The 25,078-nt window shown below is 38.2% G+C and overlaps 1 protein-coding gene across 2 annotated transcripts in view; it reads right to left on the bottom strand.

Moving 5' to 3' along the window:
- The window catches only part of RSF1 (remodeling and spacing factor 1), a 67,347-nt gene that overhangs the window by 11,066 nt on the left and 31,203 nt on the right, over positions 1 to 25,078 (bottom strand). Inside the window, exons 5-14 of one of the 2 annotated variants that reach the window (XM_058840529.1) lie at positions 23,596 to 23,852; positions 18,139 to 19,862; positions 15,617 to 15,814; positions 14,315 to 14,419; positions 12,535 to 12,614; positions 7,897 to 7,951; positions 6,490 to 6,596; positions 3,507 to 3,574; positions 2,192 to 2,399; positions 215 to 438 (exon numbers count right to left, since the gene is read on the bottom strand). In XM_058840529.1, the coding sequence (XP_058696512.1) occupies positions 215 to 438; positions 2,192 to 2,399; positions 3,507 to 3,574; positions 6,490 to 6,596; positions 7,897 to 7,951; positions 12,535 to 12,614; positions 14,315 to 14,419; positions 15,617 to 15,814; positions 18,139 to 19,862; positions 23,596 to 23,852 (3,026 nt within the window). The remainder of the gene's footprint in view (positions 1 to 214; positions 439 to 2,191; positions 2,400 to 3,506; positions 3,575 to 6,489; positions 6,597 to 7,896; positions 7,952 to 12,534; positions 12,615 to 14,314; positions 14,420 to 15,616; positions 15,815 to 18,138; positions 19,863 to 23,595; positions 23,853 to 25,078) is intronic. The other variant, XM_058840531.1, reaches the window with a different exon arrangement.

Raw genomic sequence — 25,078 nt, 5'->3', positions numbered from 1 at the left:
ATAATTACCTAGAAATACCAAGAACCTAGCGCTCAATACCAGTTTCCTGAAAAATACTGACAGCAGAACAAGAAGCAAAATGCTTCACAGCAAAGATGACATCTAACGACCAAACCAAGCAAATCAGTTAGTGTCAGTCATGACAAAAACTCAGACTGCCATTCTCCCTCTCTCCAAAACAGAGTATTTAAAATATCAGATTGCTTATACTCACCAGACTCTCTGCTTGAATTTTCCTCAGACTCTTCGTCTTCATCATCTTCAGAGTATTTTTTCTTGACTGTTTTCCTTCGTAACCGCCGGCTTTGCCTCATGGGCCTGGAGAGGTGTCGCCTGGAGATGCGGGCGCAGAACTCAGAGTCACTGTCCTCGTTTGATGGTGGGTCATCTTCACTTTCATCCAGATTTTCCTCTGATATAACAAACTCATCCTGAGATCTGTTCAAAGGAAAACCCCAGACAACAGAGCTAGGTATCACAACCAAAGGATTGAACTAGTATTTATCACAAGCAAATGATAAGTATCATTTTACACAAAACAAAAAAACAGCACAAATCTTATAATGAGGAGCAAAGACCCAGAGAGAGATCAAGCTGCCACCACTGGCATGAGGTGTTAGCTGTGTTTGGGATAGGGCTCTACAGTGCATGACATAACACAGTAGACTAGAAGAGCACATGGATATAAACACTGTGTCAAACCAACACTGCCAGTGGCATTAACATAGGACAGATCCTAGAGTGTTCTTATGGTTCACTGCAGTGTAATAATGTCTGCATAGCAGTAACTGTGGAGGGAAAAAAACATTGACCATGTTCTAGCAAAGGTGACCTTTCCTTCACAAACCCAGCATTGTCCCACACAATTTCTGAGAATTAGAATATCGCATCTTAACACAAAACTATGTCTCTAATGCAAAACATGCACCTCACAACCTTATAAACTTGTAACATTCCCATAATTTCAAGTGAGCCAAGGCTTTTTAAAAAACCATTGAGCACTGAAGGTACACAGTCACTTGCATTTGGCTGCCAGCCAAATCTGAATTCCAGTGTAAGATCCAGAAGGCCCTAAGCAGAGGATGGAGTTGAAAATGCATGAGCACATTTTAACAGATCAATGCACTATTAATTCTGTTACATTTCCACAAGCTACATTCATTGATCGGAAATTTCCAGCACATGTAGCTCAATTATTCAGGGTGCCATTGAAATGTCCTCAGCATAGTCACAGGTGAAAAACAAAGCCCAAAATTTGCATTTATCATGTATAGATTTTCCATACACTTAGTAAATTGACTCAATGATTGCTATAAAGCTTTAAATGTTACTGGTAAAGAGCCTACAGCCTCATGCTTCCTTTATTAACTTGCTTCTTTGAGGCATAAAGTTTATCTAAAATTAACAACTTTTCTAACTTCAGTAATTGCCCAGGCTTATTGATGAAAATTTCTGTGGAAACTGAGTTTCAGTCAGCCAGACCAATATTAATTTAGACTTTAAAGCTTCACATGACAAGTATTTGTTTTCTACAGTACAAACCACCTCTTTGACTGTTTTCAAACTCTATGTCCTACAGAGCAGCAATCAAGAACTAATTTCAGAGTCTGCCTGTCAAGATCTGGATACTCTAAATAATGAAAATTTTCCTCTTCGAATTTCTAAACAACAATCAGAAAAACTGTCAATTTTTTCTAAAAAAAACCCCACAAAAATAGGATTTCTTTAACTCTTCTTTTTAAAAGGAAACAACCAGCCTCATTTTAGCTGCATTTTTTGTACAGATTTCTGCTCAACAAGTCACATCAGCCATAGAACTGAGCCCACCTGGTTCCTTCACTAACAGAAGCCTGTAGTGAGGCCTCAAACATCCCAGTAACATTTCCAGAATGCATTATGCTTAAAATACAAATTGGATGATGTCAGCACATGGATCCAGAGTGCAACTTTTCCAGTACAATGACGTTCCCCTGGGCCAGGAGGACTCCACGGTAAGGGGGTTTGGAGCTGGGTGATTTTTAAGGTGCCTTTCAACCCAAAACATGCTATCATTCTTTGATTTTTACTGGTACTGTGCAATGCCATTACAGTACTGGAAGCATGCTCCTGATGATCATTTCAGGGGCACTGCAGAGTCTCAGGAGCCTGTAGAGGTCAATGAATTGTGGTGGGAATTAAATTGCAGACCTACCCATCACTGATCTTGAATTCATCCTCACTCTCTTCTTCATCCATGTTACTGTCACTATCCAAGTCATTTAGTCGCCGTCGTTTCTTGCGTCGTGCTGCAGCAGCTCTTTGTGGTCGCTTGTTTTCCTTCCTTTCCTCCTCTAGGATTGTAGAAATGTCTTTTCCACGGTGACCTGTGATATTTGACATGTCTTTGCCTCTGCCAATGCCTGAAATCAGTGACAGAAGGGGGAAACAATAGCAAGTTTATTTTCTTGTTTCACTTTTTACATATCTTTCTTGCATGTTACTCAACTTCAGTTTATTTTCTGTCAAGCAGAATGTTTTCTTGTCAAACAAGACTCTGTCCAGAGTCTTGCTCCTGACACACACAGCCCAGCTGTGGTCACTTGGAAATATTATTAAATATATGAAAATATAATAAAAATATATGAAAAATATGGAGGTCCATGCAGAAGGTCATGGTTAAGTGTCTGCATTCTGATGCTCAACCCCAACCCACATTATTACCATGCCAATGCCTTTTGATAGGGCAATTACCAGAAAGTACACCTTTTTCATAATGCCAAATACCCTTCTTGGGAGATGAAGGTTTTCAGTTGTCGTTTGGCCAAGAAGTGGAGTTTTTGAAAAGGTACTTAAGTGTTGAGACTTGGTGATGTTTACTGTAATGGACTTTGTTACACACCAACAGACACACAATTTTCAGATTGTCTGCATACATCCACGAGCCTCTGAAACTGGTGTGGAGGTGCCAAGGCCAAACAACTGAAGGACTGTTTCATGGCTGTTTTCTTCAGACAAGTTAAGAGAAGCACAAATCCATCTCCATCCCTCAGATAGTGCTGAAGATCTCTGTTTTGGTCCCAACAGAGAACAGAGTTTCACTTTATTTGTGTTCAGCTGAAAAGTGCTAATAGAGCTGGATAAACTCTATTGGACAATTTGGTACACCCAGTCTTTAGGGGGTCCAACTGCAGACCAATTGGTGAGCCCTTTTTACAGGGTACAAATGTCAATAGCACTGCTGCCATTCCAATCTCAAATCCAAAACTTATTCCATATATATATAAAAACCTGTACAGATGGGATTTAACTATCAACTCTTACTAATTTTCTGACATCTTTTGGCTGTGTGGGATGGCCACTCCTAAGGGCAATTATTTAGTTCAAAAAATACAGCAGTAAAAAAATTCCTGGCAAACTACAGAGTTTAAAGGAGAGGATTATATTTGTTGCTTCTCATACCAAAGTAAATTTGCTCTCCAACTTCTTATCACCATTGCAATGCAAAACAAGTAACATCACAAACATACCTCCTCCATCAGCCTCCTTGATATCATCTTCAATTGCCTCATCAATTGCCTCATCAAATTCATCAAACCTAAAAATAACAGCTTCCATTTACCACTTTGAAGTGAACCTTAATTAAATTGTTACAAAAACATACCCCAAAATCTGAAGAAATTACACTGCACAGAGAGAGAGCTGGATACATAATTAAATAACTAAAATAATGGGCCAGAATTTTAAAAAACAGCAATTTTATAATCAGTTGTGTTTCTTATTTCTATTTGCTTTCAGATTATTTACCACTGTCTGTCTTACTATTGAGTTACATGAACAGAAATCCCCTTCCATTTTATACAAAAGACCTCTGAATTTAACAATATATAATCTGAAAGTTCTTTAAGTGGTTTCAATAGCATTTTTACACAAAGTATTCATCACTTTTTTCACAACTTTATTAGATCACGTTAGCTCTACCAACCTTCAAAACAGCCTGAGAATCATCTATTAAGCTAATTGTTAAATTCTTTATTCTGTCCACATTTTCCTTCAGAACTGACTTCACATAGCTGCTTTCTACTCTTAAAGCTCATGATACTTTATGGATCTGCAACATTCTAAGCTGAACAGATAAAACACAAAGTACAAAGTTCCTCATAAATCTACATAAACAAGTTGCAATGTAATGTTACATAACGGAATAGGACAAACAAAAGCAGTCTTCAAGTGTGCTTGTCCTGCAACAGCTTTTATAAAACTGCATAAATCTCTGCACCCTCAGTAATTCATTTAAAGAGAACAGCAAACTGAAGAAAAAAGATACAGTACTTTCAACACAAATGACCTCAGTTTGTTTCTTCAGTTATGAATTCAAATTCAATAAAAAAGGATTGTTAACTGTTTGAAAAAATAGATGCCTTGAACTCCAACATGCAAAAGTACAAATTTTATAAACTATATAGAAAAAACCTTTTATGTAGATGCAAATTCTTCTTCTCATTTTTTAAAAAGTTATTTTTTTGTATTTTTTTCAGATACAGACAACTAACAACTGGACAATACATTCATTAAAGATTCCACTTCTTAGTCATGAAAGAAAGATTAGTTATATTAACCTTGATCCTCCATAGAAACCTCCAGTAGTACAAGAAAAAAAAATAAATCTAATACCTTACTCTGTATTCCCAATAGTAAGCATAAAGGCCTTTCTCCTTGAAAAATAAGGTGATGGACTTCTGATATTTTTATATTCTTTAGGAACAACTACATGCCACCCTCAAGGCAGCTTTACTCAGCAAGGAAGTAACTCTGAAATTATTCCACCAGTAAGATTAGTTCCACATTAGTCAAACACTGTTTTCCCTCCACACAGCTAAAAAAAAAAAAAAGCCCTCTTTAAAATGTGAGAAATCAATTAATGCTTTCAAGCCACTGCTAACAAATAACCTGAGCTCAGCCACAAACTGCCAGCTGCTTGTCCATCAGGTGTAATGGAACATAATTTCTTCTGCTGCTGCTTTATTTATGATGCAGGTTTTTGCTAACTTTCTCATGAGAGGACTCAACAGATGGGTAATACAAAGGGATTACAGATCCTTTAGAGAACCAGGATGCTCCACAATACAGATCTGTTTCCTAGTAGAATAAGACTTGCAGCATTTATTTTCCCTGTCAGAACACTCCGTGACACCAGTGGAACTTCACTGCAGACATATAAATCTGACATGCTGATACATAGAATATTTTCACCAGCTCAAACTTATGTGTATTATGTAATCTGTGAAAGAAATTATCACTTTTTGTCAGAAGACTGATTCTTCTGAAACACTATATTCAATAAAAATTTACTGCCATTGCACAACACAGGTCCTGCTGAAGTTATGCCACACACACCCTACAGGCAAGGGGTTTTTTCCTCCTGGTCAGATGCTGCCTGACCTGTCATTAATGTAATAGCAGTCTATGTAGTCTTGCCTGTAGCATAACATTCCTTACAGGAACGCTTAATGTCCCAAAGCAGCAATGGCATTTTCATTAGTGTGACTTCTGCTGCTCATTCAAAAAGTTACCAAAATCCAACAGCTAAGCAAAGTCAGACTGAGTGTTCTGACCAGGCTGGAAAACCCAGCCTATGCAGACACCATGCCTCTCCTCAGCAGGAAAACCAGGTTGACTATAAATTCAACGATGGTTATTGCTGGAAACTTACAGTTTTTGATGATAAAGGTCTACATACAGCAATTACTGGAAAGATAGAGGTTTATTTTAACATTCCTAATGCATCCAGGATAAACCCCCACAATCACTCAGGTAACCAACCACATTATTTTCTAATCCCCAAGGGCGTTCTGCTTGCCTGGTGGACTGAAGGTGATACAAAGTGTCACAAGGAATTATTTAGAAAGTAGTTTATAAAAAGAACTTGGTAATACACTGAGAACAAAAGCTGTTATTAAGATCATGCTGAATTTTGAAAACCTTAGTGACCTATTCTATTTTCAGAATGCAGAGTCAAAATATCTTGCCACTTTCATTTACTAATTGCGTTTTTGTCACAATATTTCTAAATGCTTGCTTTTTATGTGCACTTTGTGATGATTACATTTTAAATTTCATGCCCCATTCATGTAACAAAGGTCTACGGTGGGGGAAGAGAGCAAGGAATTGCAGGCCTTTGACACAAGCAGAAGTCTCCCTTGCAAAATAGAGAAGTTTAATTCACCTGCTTTAACTCCAGAAACTGCAGTAGCACTGAAACCTTCTCCAGTATTCCTGAACAAAACACCATACACATTTTCTCATTTTTTTTAATGCATCAGCCCTTCACTATACTACCTCATGCTCTCACAACCACCAAGCATAACCAGTATTCAGAGGAAAGAACAATGACATTTTAGAGTTTGGCTTCTCTGTTAAATGTAAAAGTTTACATGAGAAGTGGCGAGATGATTCAGGAAGGAAATAACAGTATTACTTTTGCTGTACAAGCTATTTTAACAAGCTGCTGACCTGTAGCTTATGCATTTTCGGGTTCTAGTAGATCTCCTTTCAAGTTTCGATTTAGGCTTTTTGGAATCTTTCTTCTTTTCTTCCTGACCTTCAGGTATTTCCGGCTCCTGTTCAGATAAGTCAGAAGTGTCAAAAAGCTTTATCTCTTCCCTCCCTTCATACTTATTATAACTGAACTCATAATACAGATTATTCATTCTGTCTAGAAACCTCATATGCCCAACACGGCACATTTTAACTTGTCAAATAGTGACCTATTACAGCAGTTCAGGTGAATTTGCACATTTTATCCTTACAGTCTACATAACATTCCAAACGCAGAGTTTAAGGCTTCAGGCTTTTGGATCATTATGTTTATGCTGTAACGCTGAGATCATGCCTTAGGTGATACTCCCAGGACTAGTAAATGTGGCAGCTGAACAAACTGTGGCCACCACCTCTGCATACTGAGCACAGGGCTATCTTTACACAATGCAGTTTCAATAAAGTTTCATGCAGGTTAGTTTTATTTCATTGTTTTCAAGTTATTAATTTAAAAGCAAAATAATCTGCCCCCAGGCTGCATTTTTCAAATATTTGCTCTCAGCCATAGATTCTTTTGCAAGTTTATAAAATCTGTTATAATTTTTCTGTTATTCAGAGACAGGGAGAAAAACTGCCCTTGTTACATCCAGGCAGAGTGAAAAGCCTATGTTTAAAATGAACAAAGTTCCATTTTAAACTGCAAAGAATGGATTATATAATTCCAGATGAAAGCATTTGGCTAAGACTTCAAGAGACTTGCATTAAAGTGTATTTAAGTGAGAAGAAGCTGTTCTTCATGTGAATCAAAGCATTTTTCCTCTTTTCTCAAGGGAAACCATACAAAAGCATCTGTTAATGAAACACTAAATGTTTTCAGTTTTTAATCACGTGACCTTAACATCAACTCTTTAAAGGCAAATGCTATGCTGCCTAGAGATACTACATATTCCCTCTGAATCATAAGCCAGAAACATTTGTTTCCATCAGTTCCAAAGGAAAGCTGTAACAATTAGCTCAGACCTAAATAACTGCACAGCAAACATCAGAGTTAAGTAACTGATTCCCACCTCTATAAACTACTGAGTACTTATTGAGCACTCACCTCAAAACCCAACTGTAATGGACAGGGAGGAAGTCCTGCAATCCCTCACTGGGAGAGGACTCTGTGTGGCATCAGGTGGCTCTAATAAACACCATAAAGCTCCCTTGGTTTCTCTGCTATAGTCAGTCTAAAATGAAGGGTCTAGAATTATTTCTGATCTGCATATAGATGGATTTTTCTTTCCAAGATGCTATTAGCACCTCTGGCACAGTACTGCGAGACTTCTTCCCTGAGAAGTTTGGAAAAATAAACAATAATAACACATAGACACACTAGCTTACCTGAGGTGGAATGATGTTCTCAATACTGATACCCACGTACACCAATCGCTCTTTTCTTGAGGAGAGAAAGAAAATGAAAATAAGACTGCAGAAAGTCTGCAATACCTAAATTAATGCTGTAATTAGCACCATCTGAAGATCTTACTATATCACTAGGCAGAAATATCCCAAGAGGAAGTTCTAAGTGAAAAGTTATTGAAGTTGGGATTCTGTGCTAATTCTCATGTGATTACATTTCCTGCATGTATAATGTAACAGCTTTCCAAAGAGTTCTGACAATCAACAGTACTTGAAGATTGTGGGCACCACAGAAATTACTGAATTTGGGGTTTAAAAAGCAAATAAAAACTGACTGAAAAACATTAATGCTGTGATGAAGATTATGTTGTCAGATCTGTAACTAGCACCAATTGTGAAGGTGATGAAAGATAAAATGGGAATTCAGAACCACACTCAATTGGGAAAAATATGTAAAGATACAATGCAATCCAAAATGGATAAATGCCAGACATGAGACCCAAGCAGGAAGAACAAACTCTAGAAACACCAGGGCATAAATAACTGCCTACAGAGCAATTCTTTGCCAGAGAAGAACAGCCTGAGCAAAGATCAGCAGAATCAAATTGCTGTACAAGAACTATGATGACAGATGGATGTGCAAACAGGACAACAGCCAACAGGACACCTGAAGGACACCTGCCATGGCAGTCAGTCCTGTTCACACCTGGCTGGAGCACTTAGAACCATCTGGGCCCTACACATTCTCCAAGAAACATGTGATCCAGCTGAAGAGTTCGGACCTAGACAGGGGGAGTTACTGGAGTGTAGCAGACACGCCCTTTAGAGAAGGGCTGAAAAAATAGGATGGATCAGTGTAGAGAACACTTGTCCAAAGATGGGAGAGAGAGGGAAGTACTCAAATACAGGACAGACTCTTGTAAGGAGAATTAGGCTGTCCTCCTTGTCCACAGTGTGTTACAGGATTAAATCTATGGAAGCAAAATTCAGTTTGCTTTTCTCAACACAGACATTCTGCATCATATGAATTGCCTTGGGGACAACTCTGGCTCCTGAAGGACACAAGTCTTCTCTAAGTACTGTTGTATCTGTCAGTCTCAACTAGAGATGGATTTCCTAACACTTCACAAACATGCTGACCTTCATGGTGCTGGACTGACGTTTCAAAAAAGCAGTCTCTGAGGAAGAATAGCCAAGTACCAATGCAGACTAGGGTGGGTAACCAAATTCCCACCACCATAGGTCCCTACTAGCCTTTTTCTAGAAAAACAAGGGGTAATTTAAAGAAATTAAGAGCACAATGAAAGTTGGTGGCATTTACAGTCTGGAAAGACTCTGGATTTTTACACTGAAGTGTCTCAATCAACCAGAATCAGACTGTTGAAGTTACAGGGAGTACTCGTATGAGTCTGTCATACTACACTTGAGTTGCAACAGGACACATCATGCATATAACTGCAAAAATACCCAAGACATATATTCATTTTAGATATGTTTACTTCACTGTGTTATGTTTTGCAAATAGAAGCATCTATGTGTAAAAATTTTGTTTCCAATACTTCCATTAAGTTCTAAAGAAACTACGTATATTTTGAAGATCTTCTGAGTAGCCTTCTGCGCTTTCTAGCATAATATTCATAAATAAAATGAACAAGCATTGTTCCTAAAGTAATACTTACAAAGAGTAAAAATGGATTTTATGTTGTTTTACAGCTAAAAAGGCCAGGGACTTCAAAAACTTGGTATCATTATGCCTATGTATCCTAACGTAAACATTCCTAAGTGACAGATGAAAAGAAATCTTCATCCAACTGGGTACCATTAGGTTGGCTGGATGAGAAGGAAGGATGCTATGCATAATCACTATGCTCTTGAAAAGAACAATTAAAATAACATTTTAAAGCAAGGAATACAATTACTGAAATGAGAAAGGAACTAGAAATGCAAACATTTTAGTATTCAGCAAGTGTCTTTGATGATTTACTCAACTTCTCATTTCTTGTAATGCAAAACATCAAGAGACAGGAGATGAGAAAAATTTATCTGTTTTTAAACATGATCAGCAAGGTTTTCCAGTTCTGTTGTTCTTCTCCCTGGCTTGAGTATACACTGCTTAACAAATCAGCAAATGGAACAAGAGAATCCTGCTGAGGTCAAGGTTTTGAAAAGAAATACAAAATTATATCAAATGAATTCCTTATTCCTTGTGTGGCAGACAGGAGCTCAAGACTTTAGCCAAGAGTTTAAACATTTGAACCAAGACATCTCCAAAGGCAGCACTGTCTGGTTATAACGTCTTCCTAGGCAAATTCAACAAAACATGTTATCTCAATTACACGGCAGCAAAAGCTGTTACAGGGAAATCATAAAAGTGTGTATGAAAGCATGTACTCCACCTGGTTTGGCCTGTGATAATTAGACAAGTAGCTCCTAGAGGAATTTTCCATCAAGAAGTCTCAGAGTATCTAACATGGATTAAAAGGGAAATCCTAAAAGGCTCTCTCCATCCAGCTGATGGTAGGACACAATTATAGAATTTAGGCTGTACATGAGAAAGCTAAAATTCAGGTTGCTGTGGTAGCACCTTCAATTCATGAGCAGAAAAAGCGGGGGGAAAGATATTATTTCATCCATGTATTTGTAAGTAATGGGAAACCTGAAGGATTCATTTAAAAACATCAGTGAAATAACAGTTTGGGGATGCACAAGCACATGGCTGAGCAGCTGAATCAGCCTCAGTCAGACTCCTGAGAGCTGGAAAGAGCACATCACCACTACTTCAAAGAGCATGACAGCAACAGCGGTTTAAAGAACCTACTAGGTAAACACATACATAATGACAGAGTTGGATTTCTTCTCTTTGCCAAAAAGACAGACACCAACCACATACTGAGTTTCCAGAAACACTGCATTCAAGTATGTCTCTGCCCCAAGCAACCAACCTGCTTTAACTTATACACTGAGTTGTAATAACAATTATAATTTTCTCTGGCATTATGATTCTTCAGTCTTTTTACCTTATTATTTGCTACAATATAGCATTAAGTTGGAAGACTTCAACATTCAACTACTCAAGGTTATTTCTAAGGAAAAAAAAAATTAGAAACTAACTAAATAAAAAGCTCAATTTTATGACATACAATATAAAACATTAGGTTCATTTGGTATGAGGATCAAATTGTAAAAGAGTTATTAAACATCTATTTCAGACACTGAAAACTGTGATGATATCAACCATATTTTCTCCTGCTGCTCTCAGAAGATTGTGTTTTTATCCAACACTGGTGATCTCAAGAAAGCAAGACAGACTGGCAAAACTTCGCATTCCATGTAATGTTTGCCAGCAGAATATTTACCAGAGTAAGTCCAAAAATACCGTTCACTAGTAATGAGCACTCCCACCATAAAGCAAAGCAGCAGAGTTCCTGTGTGTCCCATACTCCTGCACAGATGGAGACTGTGTATATGCTGAGTTCACTCATAAAAACAGCTGATAGTTTCATTTCCACAGCTACAAATTCAGCAGAATTGGCAATGGATAATTTCACCACAGTATGATCTAGATACACTCTGAGCAGAAGTAGTGACATCAGGAACAGTTGGTACTTGAGCTGTCATTATCATTGCTGTTGCAATAATAACAAACAGATTTGAAGAAAGCTGAAAGCAGACACAGACTGTGCTCCCATCTTCCCAGCACTGACTCACTACGTCTCATGTAATACTACAGTCCCTGCCACAAATACAAGCCTGCACAATTACTTTCTTTAAAAGGGTCTCATCTTCTGGTGAAATTTGCCTTTTAAGATAAAATTCATCCAAAGTTTTGTTTAATAATACATACAGATGTTATTAAATTCTGCAAAGTATTCAATATATGTCCTAAAAGGTATAAATTATGCAGACTGTGTTTCATGTCCCTCATTTCCAGGTCTGAAAACTGCCAATAGCATGTTCCAAATGTTATGGCTGCTATTCCTAATGTTTGCATTTAGCCTTTGGTAATGGCAGGAGTGGACAGTTGGTCAGAGCAGGGTGGTAATAATGCCGAGATTGTGGATTCAATCCCTGCACAGGCCATTCACTGAAGAGTTGAACTCAATGATCCTTGTGAGTCCCTTCCAATTCAGAATATTCTGTGATACTGTGAAATTTCACCCACCCACTGCCCTACTGCAATTGCTGCATAATCTTGTACATTAGGCAGAGTTTAACAAAATCTAAAGCAATAACTCTCAAATCCCACAATAATCTGGATGACTTTTGGAGCAAAGTCAAGACTTGAACTTGCTTACAGCATGAACTCTACACAACTGACAAGTCAGCTGAACCAGTGTTGGAAACCCTTTAACTATTGGTATAAGACAGTCAAATTTATGTTCAGGCACTTTAACTAAAGTTTAGTACAAATGTATTTGCTTCTCTTTTCTAATTATTGTACTTTTCCTCCCTTCTCGCAAGCTGTCCCAGCACTGAGCCAGCAATAATCAGTGGCAACTAAAAATTGGTCTTAGCAATTCCCAGTCTGATCACTGCTTTTCTCCCCAGTTATTTTAATGCTTGCTCAATTATTACCACCCCCTGCACAGCACCTCTATGAGTGCATCCAAACAACAGTACCTGCGTTCTGCACGCTCCTTCTTTTTTAAGACAACATCCAGATCTTGTAATTGTTCCTCTAATTTCTCACAGAGTAATTTCTAAAGGAAGGAAACACAGCATTAGTTTATTTCATAACCAGCTATTTTCACATTGAACTAATGTTCAGACCCTTCATTCACTCAGTCTGTATCTGGAAGAAGCCTTGCTACACTGGAGGCTCCTCCTCAATGAACAAGGCTTTACAATAAAGCCTGTCTTTTTAAAACATGAGCTCCACCATCAAGTCAAGGTTGGATGAGACTTTGAGCAACCTAGTCTAGTGGAAGGTGTCCCTGCTCATGGCAGAGGTTGGAACCAGATGAGTTCAGTGGACACTGCAGCAAAAAGCAGAGATATACTTTAGGATAATTTTCTTACCAAATACTCAAAGAGGTGTATACAAAAATTACTTTTAATGGACAAATTGTGCCTTAGAGTCCATGTTAATGCCCTCCTTACACTATTTCCAAGGATGCTCTTCACTCTTTTACATAGCACTTTACATACTGAAGACTACTTTAACAGCAACAGAACAAGGATATGCTACAAGTGTAAAGAAAACATTCTTACATATTCAAAATCATCACTACTAAAAACACTCCTCAGAAGACAAGTAAAAATCAACACCAAATAGAGTTATCTCACATCAAGACCAATGTCACTAGCTTACTGTCAGGCAACAGCACTTTGGGCACAAAATTTCTCTAAAACCAGGGAAGGGGGTTGGGATCAGGCAGATTACTCTAAAAATGTGAACAAATGGTTTCCCTTTAATTTAACAAGAGCAGCATTGTGGCAGAGGCCTCAGGGAGACAAAGAGTTAACATTGTTCCACCCCAAACCCCTTGTGAAGGGCGGCCCAGGAGTTCTGATTGGGTTTGAGTCCCTGGGGGGTTCTCCCTTGGTGTGTTTCTAATGGTCCCTGACCCTGAACTCCACCCTCAAAGGTGTAAACCCTCGGGGGTTCTGTCCCTCAAAAACCCCTGCTGTGCCTCTGTTCGGGGCTCTCTGTTCTGGACCCGACTTTGTTCCCATGCTGAATAAATAAATGGTTTCATGAACGGGAGCCCGTCTCGTTGGTGTTTCATGCTGGTCCGCAGAACCCTGCTGCTTCCCTGGACGAGATCCTGAGGTTGCAGACTGCAACACAGCATCACACACTTTCTGCTTATACTCCCAAGTACCAATCCCGCTTCTAACCTTGGAATAAGGATTCATACTTGTCTATTACTTGACTAGAATAACCCTGACTTTCCCAGCAGAGACAAACTATACCCTGAGTTTCATCAGTAACAGCAGCCTTCTCTAACCAGCTTCTGAGGAAATGTCTCTGAAGAAGGAATAGCACTTCAGAAATAGCTGATTGCTTTGGCCACTGATCCATCTCTTGGTGCCTACTGCTTCTGCCTCCTGGATGATAAATGTTTCTTTTGGGAAAAATTAAGACATTATATCTTTAATACTATACTAGTCTTGTGATTTAATCAGAGATGGGACATAATCAGTGTGACTGGAGATTCCCATCTAAAAATCAGCAACACACAGTCACTCATCACTAGCAGAACAAAGAAAGAGAAAACCACATCACAAACTCAGTTTTGCTAACAGACGGGAGGGAAGATCAGCAGTCCTACCATTCATCCCAGCCCATTTGTTAACAGACAAAAGAGATTACAGAAAGGACTTGTTAAAGTCCCAGCCAATCTCCACAACCACAAGGAAAGCTGCAAAGAAGAGTAAAGTCACACAGGAACCGTACATGCTGGCAAGGCGGGCAGAACCACTCTCCATCAGGGATGATCATCAGTGGAGGGCGAAGGCAGGCTGTGTGGTAGCCACTGTCACAAGAGTCACACAACAAAATCTGTGCAGACAAAACATGTCATGAGTATCTTTCAGCATACACATGTAACAAGCTCCAGAACTATTTCTACAGGCAAGGCAGAAGTGTTTGGACTGTGCCAAAAAAAACAACAAAAAAAAAAGCCCTGTACTACTTACCCTGTACCACACTTACAGGTCCAAGGGTGGTTTTTATGGAGAAGTTTATTTATCACCGTTTTCCATGCTAACACCAGATTTCCTCTTACTGTATCTTCTCAGTACTTAGTACTACTGGCCTATGTAGATAGACTATGTACCTTTAGTGTAAATTCTGGCAATGCTTTCCAGATCCTAGACAAGTGGAAAACTCCATCTGGACAAGACATGATATTACCCGTTTTCCCTGTGCTCTCTTATGCAGGAAACCTGGCCTTTTTCCTCAGTCAGGATAATTTTATGACCTGGGCAGCAGGAACAAAGTCTTGCAGGCTTGCAGGGCATCCACAACTAGACAACCACTAGAAGTTCATACCTAGCTGGGAAAATTTGAGATATCCCTTTCCAGAAAACTTGAGAACAAAGCTAGCATAAGCTGTGTGTATATCTACTTAAATATTTATCTCTAACATCCTAAAGGTCAAATTTTCTCTCAGCTATGCCAGGATATCTGTCAAACACCCAAGACTGGGCTTATTTTCTGGATTCATATCAGGACTGCACATGATGATCTCCCGGACAAACAGATGAATTCATGATGGTATCTACCACAACTTCATGAGAAATAGCAAAATCTTGTTGTGCTCTGTCTGGGATTTCACTGTATTCAGTCCTCAGGGTGAGATGCAGCTACATCTAATGATGACTATGCAGCTATGTGGGTATGCCATTGATGCCTTGGAAAGTAGACATCACACTGCTGGGGTTCTTTCTAATGTTGCTTCCTCTGTGTTCACTGCAACTGCAAGCACAACCTCAAAGCCTCACCCAGACTGATTTTTCAAAGGGCTATGATGTGTTACACCTTGTAAAAGATGCTATTCTTGTTTTGGCAAACAGGAAAAATAACTTCCATCCCTCCTTATTAAAGGTAACTCATCTACTCCTGAGTTTAACACCTAAAACCTACATACTCTCCTACAGATGGCCACCCTGAAGGATGATGTGCCTGCAGACACCATCAAAGCCAATCCACCAAATCTGACACAACAACCCACAGAAGCTTTTCCCAAAAACCTACCAGCTCAGGATGATTGGGAAGGCCACACTTCTTGCAGGGCTCATCGTCATCAGCAGGTGGAGCTTCTTCTTCTTCCTCTTCCTCCTCTTCTTCCTCCTCCTCAGAGTTTTTTTCACTCTCAGAGTCCTCAGTCTCTTCATTACTTGAGTATTTCCACCTGCCACGCGTCCGTGTACCCGTCCACCGAACTTTGCTTCTCTGTGAGACACCATTTCAAAGAAAAAACACAAAGGAAGCCCACAAAGTTTCTTCCCAGATCTTAAAAAAATATCTGTCTCCAGAGTGAAGTGATTCATTTCAGCCAGAACAGCTGCAGTAAATTTACAGCAGAGCATTTCAATGAATATATTGTCTTTCCAAGATCCTTAAAATGCAACCAGATAAAAAGAAAAAAATGCATCTATGTGTATAAAGAAATTTTCAAGTAAGATTTAAAAGTAGAAAGATAAATTTTTCTACTCAGCTCCCTTTTTTTCTATTTTAACAAAGCCAACTGAACATGGTAAATTCCACACTTAAACCTTCTGACTTTTTCACGAAAACTTGCTTCGACCCAAAGAGAATCGTATTTTCTCCCCCTGTCCCCCAACAAGTTTATACATATTATTTTACTTTAGAAAATGTGTTTGTTTTTGAAATAAGATCACTGCACCTTTTAAGTGCATAACTTCTATCTAGGTCTTCTTTCACATTTATACTTTTTCATTATTTTTTCTTACATGAAACATAATTCAATTGGTGCTTCTTTTCTGCTTATCAAAGGGGCATCTTCCCCCTTTTATCATATACCATATAATGAATGAAAATATTTTGAATATATGTATTACCACATTTTGAATGAAAAACAGGTTTCAATTAAAATTCAAAAGACTATTCTGAATTATTTAAACTACTTTGTGCAAATAATATATTTTAGATTTAAAGCAACATGTCAAACTGAAAAAACTTTTATTCCCATTGGCCAACTTGTTTCTCACATTTTTTTTCTCACACAAACACTTTTTGAATTTTGACTAAATGATTCACAGACCTGAATAAGTTGAATAAACTAAAATGCACAAAATTTCTCCTGCAGGATGGACTCATACCAAGGCAGTATTTGTCATATTGGCAAAATTTTGTTTCGTTGTTCTTAATATCCATTTCTACCTGTTTAGAGATTTTACTCTTCCCTAAGCTTTAGCAGCAAAGGTACTTCAAATCCATGATAGTCTAAGTTTAGGCTACGGATTCATCATACAGCATCACAATTTTCAAATCAGGTTTTTATAAGACCCATCTTTAGAAAGAAAAGAAACCCCAAGATATAAAGTAAGCTATTAAAGATCCTGGTATTCTTCATCCTGTTTAAATGATAGAAGCTTAACAGCCTCAAACTTCTTCCTCCATCATAATTATTTTAAAATCTCTCTAGAAAAGTAAACATCTTTAGATCTCTTGATCTTTCACAAATAGAGATCAAGTTAAAACAGTTAAAACACCTGCAGCAATAGTACTTCAAAATTGTAATGACTTTAGGACTTACAATCACTCTTACTTTCACATGTTTTCTTTGTTAATTAAAATCCTTAAATGAATTTTTTTTTTTCATTTCTCCATGCTTGGGACAGAATTTTTCAGTATAGATGTTACCACTCACTTAAAAATCAACTGTTTGTTCATTTTATTAAGATTATCCAACATAGCAGTATGTGAAAGAAACTTGCTAAATGAGTGAATGCTACATCTGTCAAAAATACGTTGTAGTGGAAAATTAATAGGATTTTACAAGTTGATATAAAAAAGTGCACTTAAAAATACAAACTCATTATTCCTCTTTTGTTTTGTGCTGCTTATCCAGAGAAAACAGAAGATAAATGAATAAAGGGTGATTTATACACAGTCTCAGAAAAACACCATACAAATGCATGTTTAATTTTCTGTGATATATTTACCTCATTTACTTTTAAAGATCTATTCTGCATAAACAAAAGTTAATATTAAAAAACCATCTGTACCCACATTAAAATATGTATCACATATGTGAGAAAAGCTAAATTATATAATGAATTCACCACAACCATACCTTTAGCTTCACTTAGAAAGAGAAGTTATAATATTTTTATTCTTCCCCATTTGTTAGTTCCTTTTAAGCTTATGATCACTCTGACCAACCAGACACCAGTAAGTATCCACCTAGTAAATCCAGAGGGGTTACAAGTCTCTATTCAGCCACACAGTCAGAAAGAATCACATCTGATCATGCCATTTTTTAGAAAAATTCACTCAGGTTGATTTGGTCTACTTTGGTTGGTTTGACAGATTTTATAAACTGTCAAAGTTTATAAAAAGTCAACAGATATTAGCACTCTCCCAGGGGGTGTTTTTAAATTGGTTGAGTCCACTAACTGGATTGGAAAGTTAGTTTCTTGCAAAAGGAAAGACCAAAGGAACATAATCCTCAGTATTCCTATGTAAGAGTATTCTCCTTATAAATAAGATTGGGGGTTTTGTTTACTTCCAAGTAATAAAACTGCATTTACCTTGTTAACTTTAGAATTTGTCTCCTTCTCCTGCTTTTTTGCATCTTCTTTTCGTTCTGGTTTTTGTGCTGCAGGTTTCTCCTCTTCCTCTTCAGGTCGCTTCTTCTCAGGCTTCTGATCCCGAGTCTCCACAACTTTCGGAGTAGGCTTGGATATTCTTGGTGACCGCCTTAATGTACGGCCAATGCTGACCTCTTCTGGCGGTGTTTCTGTCTTTCTCTTCCGACTAGAGATCCTGATTGTTAATTTAATTCCTTCTTTTTGTCTTTCAGAAGTTATTTCTTTATTCTCTGTTGCACAGGTTTCTTCTTCAGAAACCAGCTTGTATTTAAATTTGCTTTTAGGTACTGGAGATTCCTTTTTACTCTCTGAGGAGTCCTCTGGATTCGATGCATGGGCATCATCTAATCTATCTGGCTCTGTTTTGGCAGCTTCTGGTTCTTCCTTTTGTTTTTCAGGGCTGGATTTTTCTTCTACTTTGCTCTCCTCAGGTAGAGCCATTTTACTATCGGAGTCCTCCTTTTCCGAAACAGGTTTCTCTACTGTAACAGGTGAAGTGGATGCAGGAGGTATCTCAGCAGCTTCTGGAAAGTCGTTTTTCTCCTCAGGCTCATCTTTACTTTTCAAAGTCTCTTCCTCAGCCACTGCAGGCTCAGGCAGTTCTGCAGGAACAGATGAATTTGGGGACATCTCTAGCTTCTCTGAACATTCTTTGGGTGGTGGCAGGTTGTCGTTTTTGAGATCAGTGGCTTGATTCTCTGCAGTTGTTTTGGCACAGTCTTCAGGTTTTGAAGACTCTTCTGCTACTGTCTCAGTAGTTGTGCTGTCAAGAGACTCTTTTTCCACAGGACTAGATTCCTCCTTTGAAGGCACTTTCTGATTAGAAACCTCAGAGACCACAGTCCCGATCTCTTTCAGGACAGTTACTGCATTTTTCTCAATCTCACATGTTTTTATAATTTTACTAACAGAATTTAGGGAGTCTGATACTTTTTCCCCACTTTTTCCATTTTTCTCTTTTAATGAGGGGCTGTCTTCCATAGCACCAGCAGAGTGTTCTGACTTACTATTTTGTATGACACTTGGGGTTACTTTTTCACAGCTAACCTCTCCATTTACTAGAACTTTCCCATCAGGACATAGAGCAGTAATGGTAGGGACTCTCTTAAAAGCTTCTTCTTCTGGTTTCCCTTCTTCCTTCAAGACATCCTTTGTTGGAGTAACACATTTACACATGGGCCCTTTTATTGGACTATCATAGTCATCTGTCAGTTTGATCTCTCGCTTTTTAAGTGGTATTTTTGCCTGCTGGTCATTTTTAAGTTTTTCACTTTCTTCCACAGATTTCTCCACAATTTCTTGTGGAGTTTTGACATTAACACAAAATTCTAGCCTCTCTGGCTCATGAACTATTTTGTCTACACAGCTTTTTACTTCTTTTAGGTCTTTGGGTTCTGTTTTGTTTTCCTTCACCTCTACTTTAACAGGCTTGACATTTTCCTTAAAGGAGTCATTTTCTTCCTTGACAGTTTGCTTTTCTTCATTGTGTTCTGAAGGTTTCTCTAATTTCACTATCACTGGCAATTTTATAATTTCTTTTTCTTCCACTTTCTCAATTTTTAGTGCATTTTCATCTTCTTTGACCACAGGAGGAGGAAGGCTTTCTGATTCCACTGACTGTTCCTCTACCTCTTCTTTTTCTTCTTTGATTTTCAATTGATTTTCTGTTGACAGAGAAAAACAGCTATGAAACAACCAAGGGACCTACAGGATTACAAAGAACTTAATCAAAACAGAGGCATACCTAAAAAACCCAACAGTCCAAGTCGTGCAGAAAGGACTCTTCTCTCACTGAATCAGTAGAAATCTGGCTTGTCTAACACTGTCATTAAATAAGTGGGCTGACAATTTTTAGATATAGAACCACTGTTCAGTCTAGTTATATACCAAGATAAACCTAAATTTCAGAAGCTAAGAGCAGAACTCTAGGTTTATGCTTCTTTCAACACACATCTCAGTCCCTTCTTCAGTATTACCACAATACTTCCAGAGGATACATAAAACCTAGGCAGAGGCATGAAATCTCACTTGAGTCGCTAGACTATTTCAGAAAACAGAACATAGTGTAAGATTCCATGGCCTTCAAGAGAAACTGCTCAGAGAAATGAGTCCCCTGTTTGTACACGTTTTTATTTCAAGATATACTTAGCTATTGTAACAGTTCAGAGAAAAGACATTCAGCATTATGGCTTACGGCAAAATTCATCCAGGTTCTCTGGGCAATGACTAGATCTCGTACATGCAGACAACATTCTACACTCAATTCATGCTGTTTTTAAAATAAGCAATGAGTAGTAGTATATCCCAGGAAACCTGCAGAGCTTAAAGAATCAGAAGAATTCAAATTTGCTAACTCAGTTTTAGATCACTAGGGCTTGAAGTACAGTCCTAGCATTCAGAATAAACCATAGAGCTATTTTGTCACTATGCACTTCAGCTTGTTATTTATTTTTACCACAGCCTCTTGAGACTTCAGGTTTTTGTATTTTACCAACCATTTTATATCAGCCAGAAATAGAACTAATTAGAAAAAGCAAATACAATAGCACTGTATATACCAGAACAGCAGCTCCTGCCACCTGGAAGATGCTTTTGCAAGTGTGCAACAACTGCAAACAAAAAGATATTACTTTTTTCCTTGTACTTCACTCCTCTCCAACTGAGCTAGTGTAGTTTTTTTGCACGATGAGAGCTTCTGAATGTGGTTAAAAATATACAGGGGAAATGTCGGGACAGGTAGCAATTACATCAAAGAAATTAAGTGTTTTAGAATAGTGAGAAGAAATTCACAGATCTTGTATTTTCAAATACAAGGCATGTATCCATATAAATCTCAGTATCAATACAGTAAAGATGCATCTCTAAGGCTCCAGAAGCGGTAAGCTGCTTTAGAGGAGCGCGTTTTGAAGGCTCATGGCTGGCCTTCCCCCCTTCACAGAAGCGACCCCATCAGAGCCCCTGTAAGTGCCTCTGCAAAGATACCTGTCTGTAACAGTGAGAATGAGGTATTTTCTCGGTGTCCATATTCTTCCACTTTCCCTTTATTTCTGTCTGTCTCAACTTTGTTCAGCCATTTCTTCCCATCACCTACTGCTTTCTCCCAAAATCCATTAAGGACCACCAGAATCCCAAAACCTCGCCATACCAAAAATCAGCAAATGTTCTATAGTTCAACTCCCTGAACCAATCACAAAAAATTTCACATATACACAAAATGACTTGGCCAACGCACAAGCTCTCCTAATGCAACTACAGTCAATCAGTCAGGCCAGTAAACACGTAAGCATTGGGTTAGGTTACCAGGTATTTGCATGTACTAGTTTAATGATACGTGAACAAATGTCAAAGCCAACAAGTGTCAGGGCTTCCAGCATATTTTCCCTACATCTTAGTAGGGCTTTCAGTGCAATCCCTGGACTACAAGGAGGAAATGCTACAGTTTCTCAATTGAAAGGCTCTAAGGAATATTCTTAGAACACACTGACAGCACTCAAATCACTGCTAATGTAAATAATTTCATTATTCATTACCTAACACAGGACATGGACTTGTAGGAGTGAGGCCATGAAGACGCTCAGAGGGCTGGAGCACCTCTCCTATGGAGACAGGCTGAGAGACAGGTTGTTCAGCCTAGAAAAGGATCTGGAAAGACCTTATAGCATCTCCCAGTACTTAAGGGAGTTGCTTACAAGACTTTTGACAAGGGCATGGAGTGACAGGACAAGGAGGAAGGACTTCAAGAGAAGGGAGATTGAGACTAGATATTAGGAAAAAATTCTTCACCATGAGGGTGTGAGGCACATGTTGCCCAACAAAGCTGTGGCTGCTGCATCCCTGGAAGTGTTCATGGTCAGGCTGGATGGGGCTCTGCACAAACTGATCCAGTAGATGTCTCTGCTCATTGCAGGAAGGTTGAACTAGATGGCCTTTAAAGGTCCCTTCCAACCCAAGCTATTCTATGATTCTGCAACTAGTGCCTAGAGGTGATTTTACACCAATACACAGCCTAATGCAAGGACTGAGCCAGGTGAGTGTGCCACAGGATTTGGGGAATTATCTCCATTAGGGACATTTAAAATGCTTTCAAATGGCTGCTCCTGAATCCAATGTAAAGAAAATGAACACCTGAAGAAGAGGTCTCAATCAGATGATTTGAGTTGGCCTGACTGAGATAAAAACATGATCAGTACATGGAATTAATTCCACAGTATTGGTAACTATGCAGGTTGTGTTGGCACTTACATACAGAGTTAGATACTGGAAATGCCTTAGACTGAAAGACAATTCTTCTAGGTTTTGTCACAACTTACTGCCATTTCTACAATCATCTCTTAGTACTTCCACAACAACTACAATTTTATCTAAATGTTTATTTATTTCTTCTGTTCTACACTGCTTGTTGCAAAGAAGAACAGAATAGTAATTCCTTCTTTCTGATACTCAAAACAAAGACAAGCCTTGGCTAATTCCACATATCAAATTAACTTAGACACATTTGCAGAAATGCCTACTAACACACTGTAATATTTAAAATTTTGTTTCTGATTGCAAAAACATTTTCCTATATTTTAACAAAATAGTAGGGTCAGGTAGTAAAACTGGGTACAATTACTTGGGTAACAAGCTTCTAGTTTTTCATGACCTGAAAGAAGATCAGACTCTTAAAAAGTCAAATACTTCAGGCTGACTGATACTTAGCAAAACCAATGCACAAACCAGTAAGTCAGGCAAGTTACTAAATACGTGCAATGACATGATAATAAGGAAGGAAAAAGCTTCTTGGCTTTGATCCTGGAGATCTGCTCCAACCTAAATAATTCTGTGATTTTAATAGCAACAAGATATTGGAAGCAGATAAGGACAGCCTCACTTCTACAATGTTATAGCATTTTAAATTGTTTTAACTTCAGCTCATGTCTTCTTGAAATATCGTGTCAACTGTGAGACATTTGAGGAAATAACCTATATTTTTTTGTTTCTAACTCTAAAGCAAGAATAAACATCACACCCAATACTGCCTTGATTTCAATCATGGCATTGCACAAGCACATTTTTTGCTTTTCCAAATTTTAATGTTGCTAAAACAGGAAAAGTTTGGCAGCAGTTCAATGCCCCACAAAAACATACAATAATGAGCATTTAAAATATTATAAAAAATGTACAAAAAAAAAGTTACTGAGAAAACATTTTTTTGCACAGCTCCCTTCCTATAAATAAATGTTTGAGACTAAATATGTACTGAAAAGCCTCCAAATATATTCAGAATTTCAAAGTATTCAATATTTACTTGATTTACTTTTTTTAATCCTAATCTAACACAGTAGCTTTTTGTGAAGCTAAAAATTCTAACATTGCCACAGCAAAACACTCAAAGTTTGAGAAAAGAAGGCAGAAAACCTTGTGCAGCTTCTTCACCCTTTTTGGTGTCTTCTTCACCCTTTTTGGTGTCTTCTTCACCCTTTTTGGTGTCTTCTTCACCCTTTTTGGTGTCTTCTTCACCCTTTTTGGTGTCTTCATCTTCTATGCTTGGACTTTCACGTGATGAATTCTCCTGCTGAGAATTGTTGTTTTTCAACAGAGCAGGATCAATTTGTGCTTTCAAGAGCTCAAGGGTCTCAGCAAGCTCATTGCGGTTTCTAGAGGAGAAAAACACACTGTCTGATAAGCTCTTACTTGCCCCAAAGGGATTCATAAAGAATAAACAAACATTATCTGCTTAAATTAATTACTCTGAAAACATTATAGAGTTATACAGTGAAAACATAAGCACAGTGAAATGCTTGTCTCACAAGTGGCTGCACCTTTGCAGTCAGAAACCTTTCAATTTATCCATACCAAAATAAAATTATGCTTCTGGAAGGACCTTATCTACTTATCTATCTTAATTCCTGCTGGGTCTGGATCCAAGCTGCTACTATTATTCTGTTATTTACAATCCTCTTGTTAGCCATCACTGATTATTCTTTGTTATTTCTTTTTTTTTTCTCAGCAGAGAACAAGCTACTGCTCTCTGCTCATGCACCAAAGAAGCAACCATATCATTTGAGTGAAATTTGGAAAAGCAAACAACAAATTAATTTAGGTACTTTTTGCAAGTGCTTATCCTAAACACATGCAACAAACAACACCAAGTTTCTAGAGAACTCCATCAACTCAAGTTATGACAGCAAAAAATGCTGGTGCACATGTGTATGAATATGAATCTCAGTGCGGTGTAACTCCTTATTTAAACTGCACATCCAACTACAAAAAACCCTTAATTTATAAAGAATTTGAGCCATGACTGAACAGGCATTGCTTTCTTAATGGATTAGAATAATAAGGCTCTCACATCTCTTTTTCCAAGTCAATGTTCAGCAATTTGTTTTCCCCAGGTTTACAGAAAGAAAGGAAGCCTAGAACAATCCCAGTATGTGGAGTCTCATGGGATTTAAAACCATTTCAGGTTTCTAAATGTATTAATGTGTTTTTTTGCTGTGAGTGTGGAGTGCTAGAACCTTCCCAGCAGACCCCTGGTTTCTTCTTCTTTTGGCAATGCATTTTGGAGTCTATAATGCATGGAAGAGGTGGATGATGCATGGATCAGCTCTTGATTTGTTTGTTTGGATACATTTACTTTATTCCCCCACAACAGCTGTCTACACATAACTCACAGTAATGCTTATCATTTTATGGGCCATTGATAGTGGTTTAAACACTTTTGTACGATTCCCTCAGTTACTGAAGTCATGGCAATGTAAATAACCTGCTGATAGTTTGGGTTGGAAGGGACCTTCAAAGACCATCCAGTTCCAACTTCCCTGCCATGGTCAGGGACATCTACAAGACCAAGTTGCACAAAGCCCTGTCAAATCTGGCCTTGAACACTTCCTGGAATGGG

This window comes from Poecile atricapillus, chromosome 1, assembly GCF_030490865.1.
Source record: "Poecile atricapillus isolate bPoeAtr1 chromosome 1, bPoeAtr1.hap1, whole genome shotgun sequence".
NCBI classification, from domain to species: domain Eukaryota; kingdom Metazoa; phylum Chordata; class Aves; order Passeriformes; family Paridae; genus Poecile; species Poecile atricapillus.
Note: the sequence above shows the minus strand (reverse complement) of the source record. Positions and strands in the feature narration are given on the sequence as shown.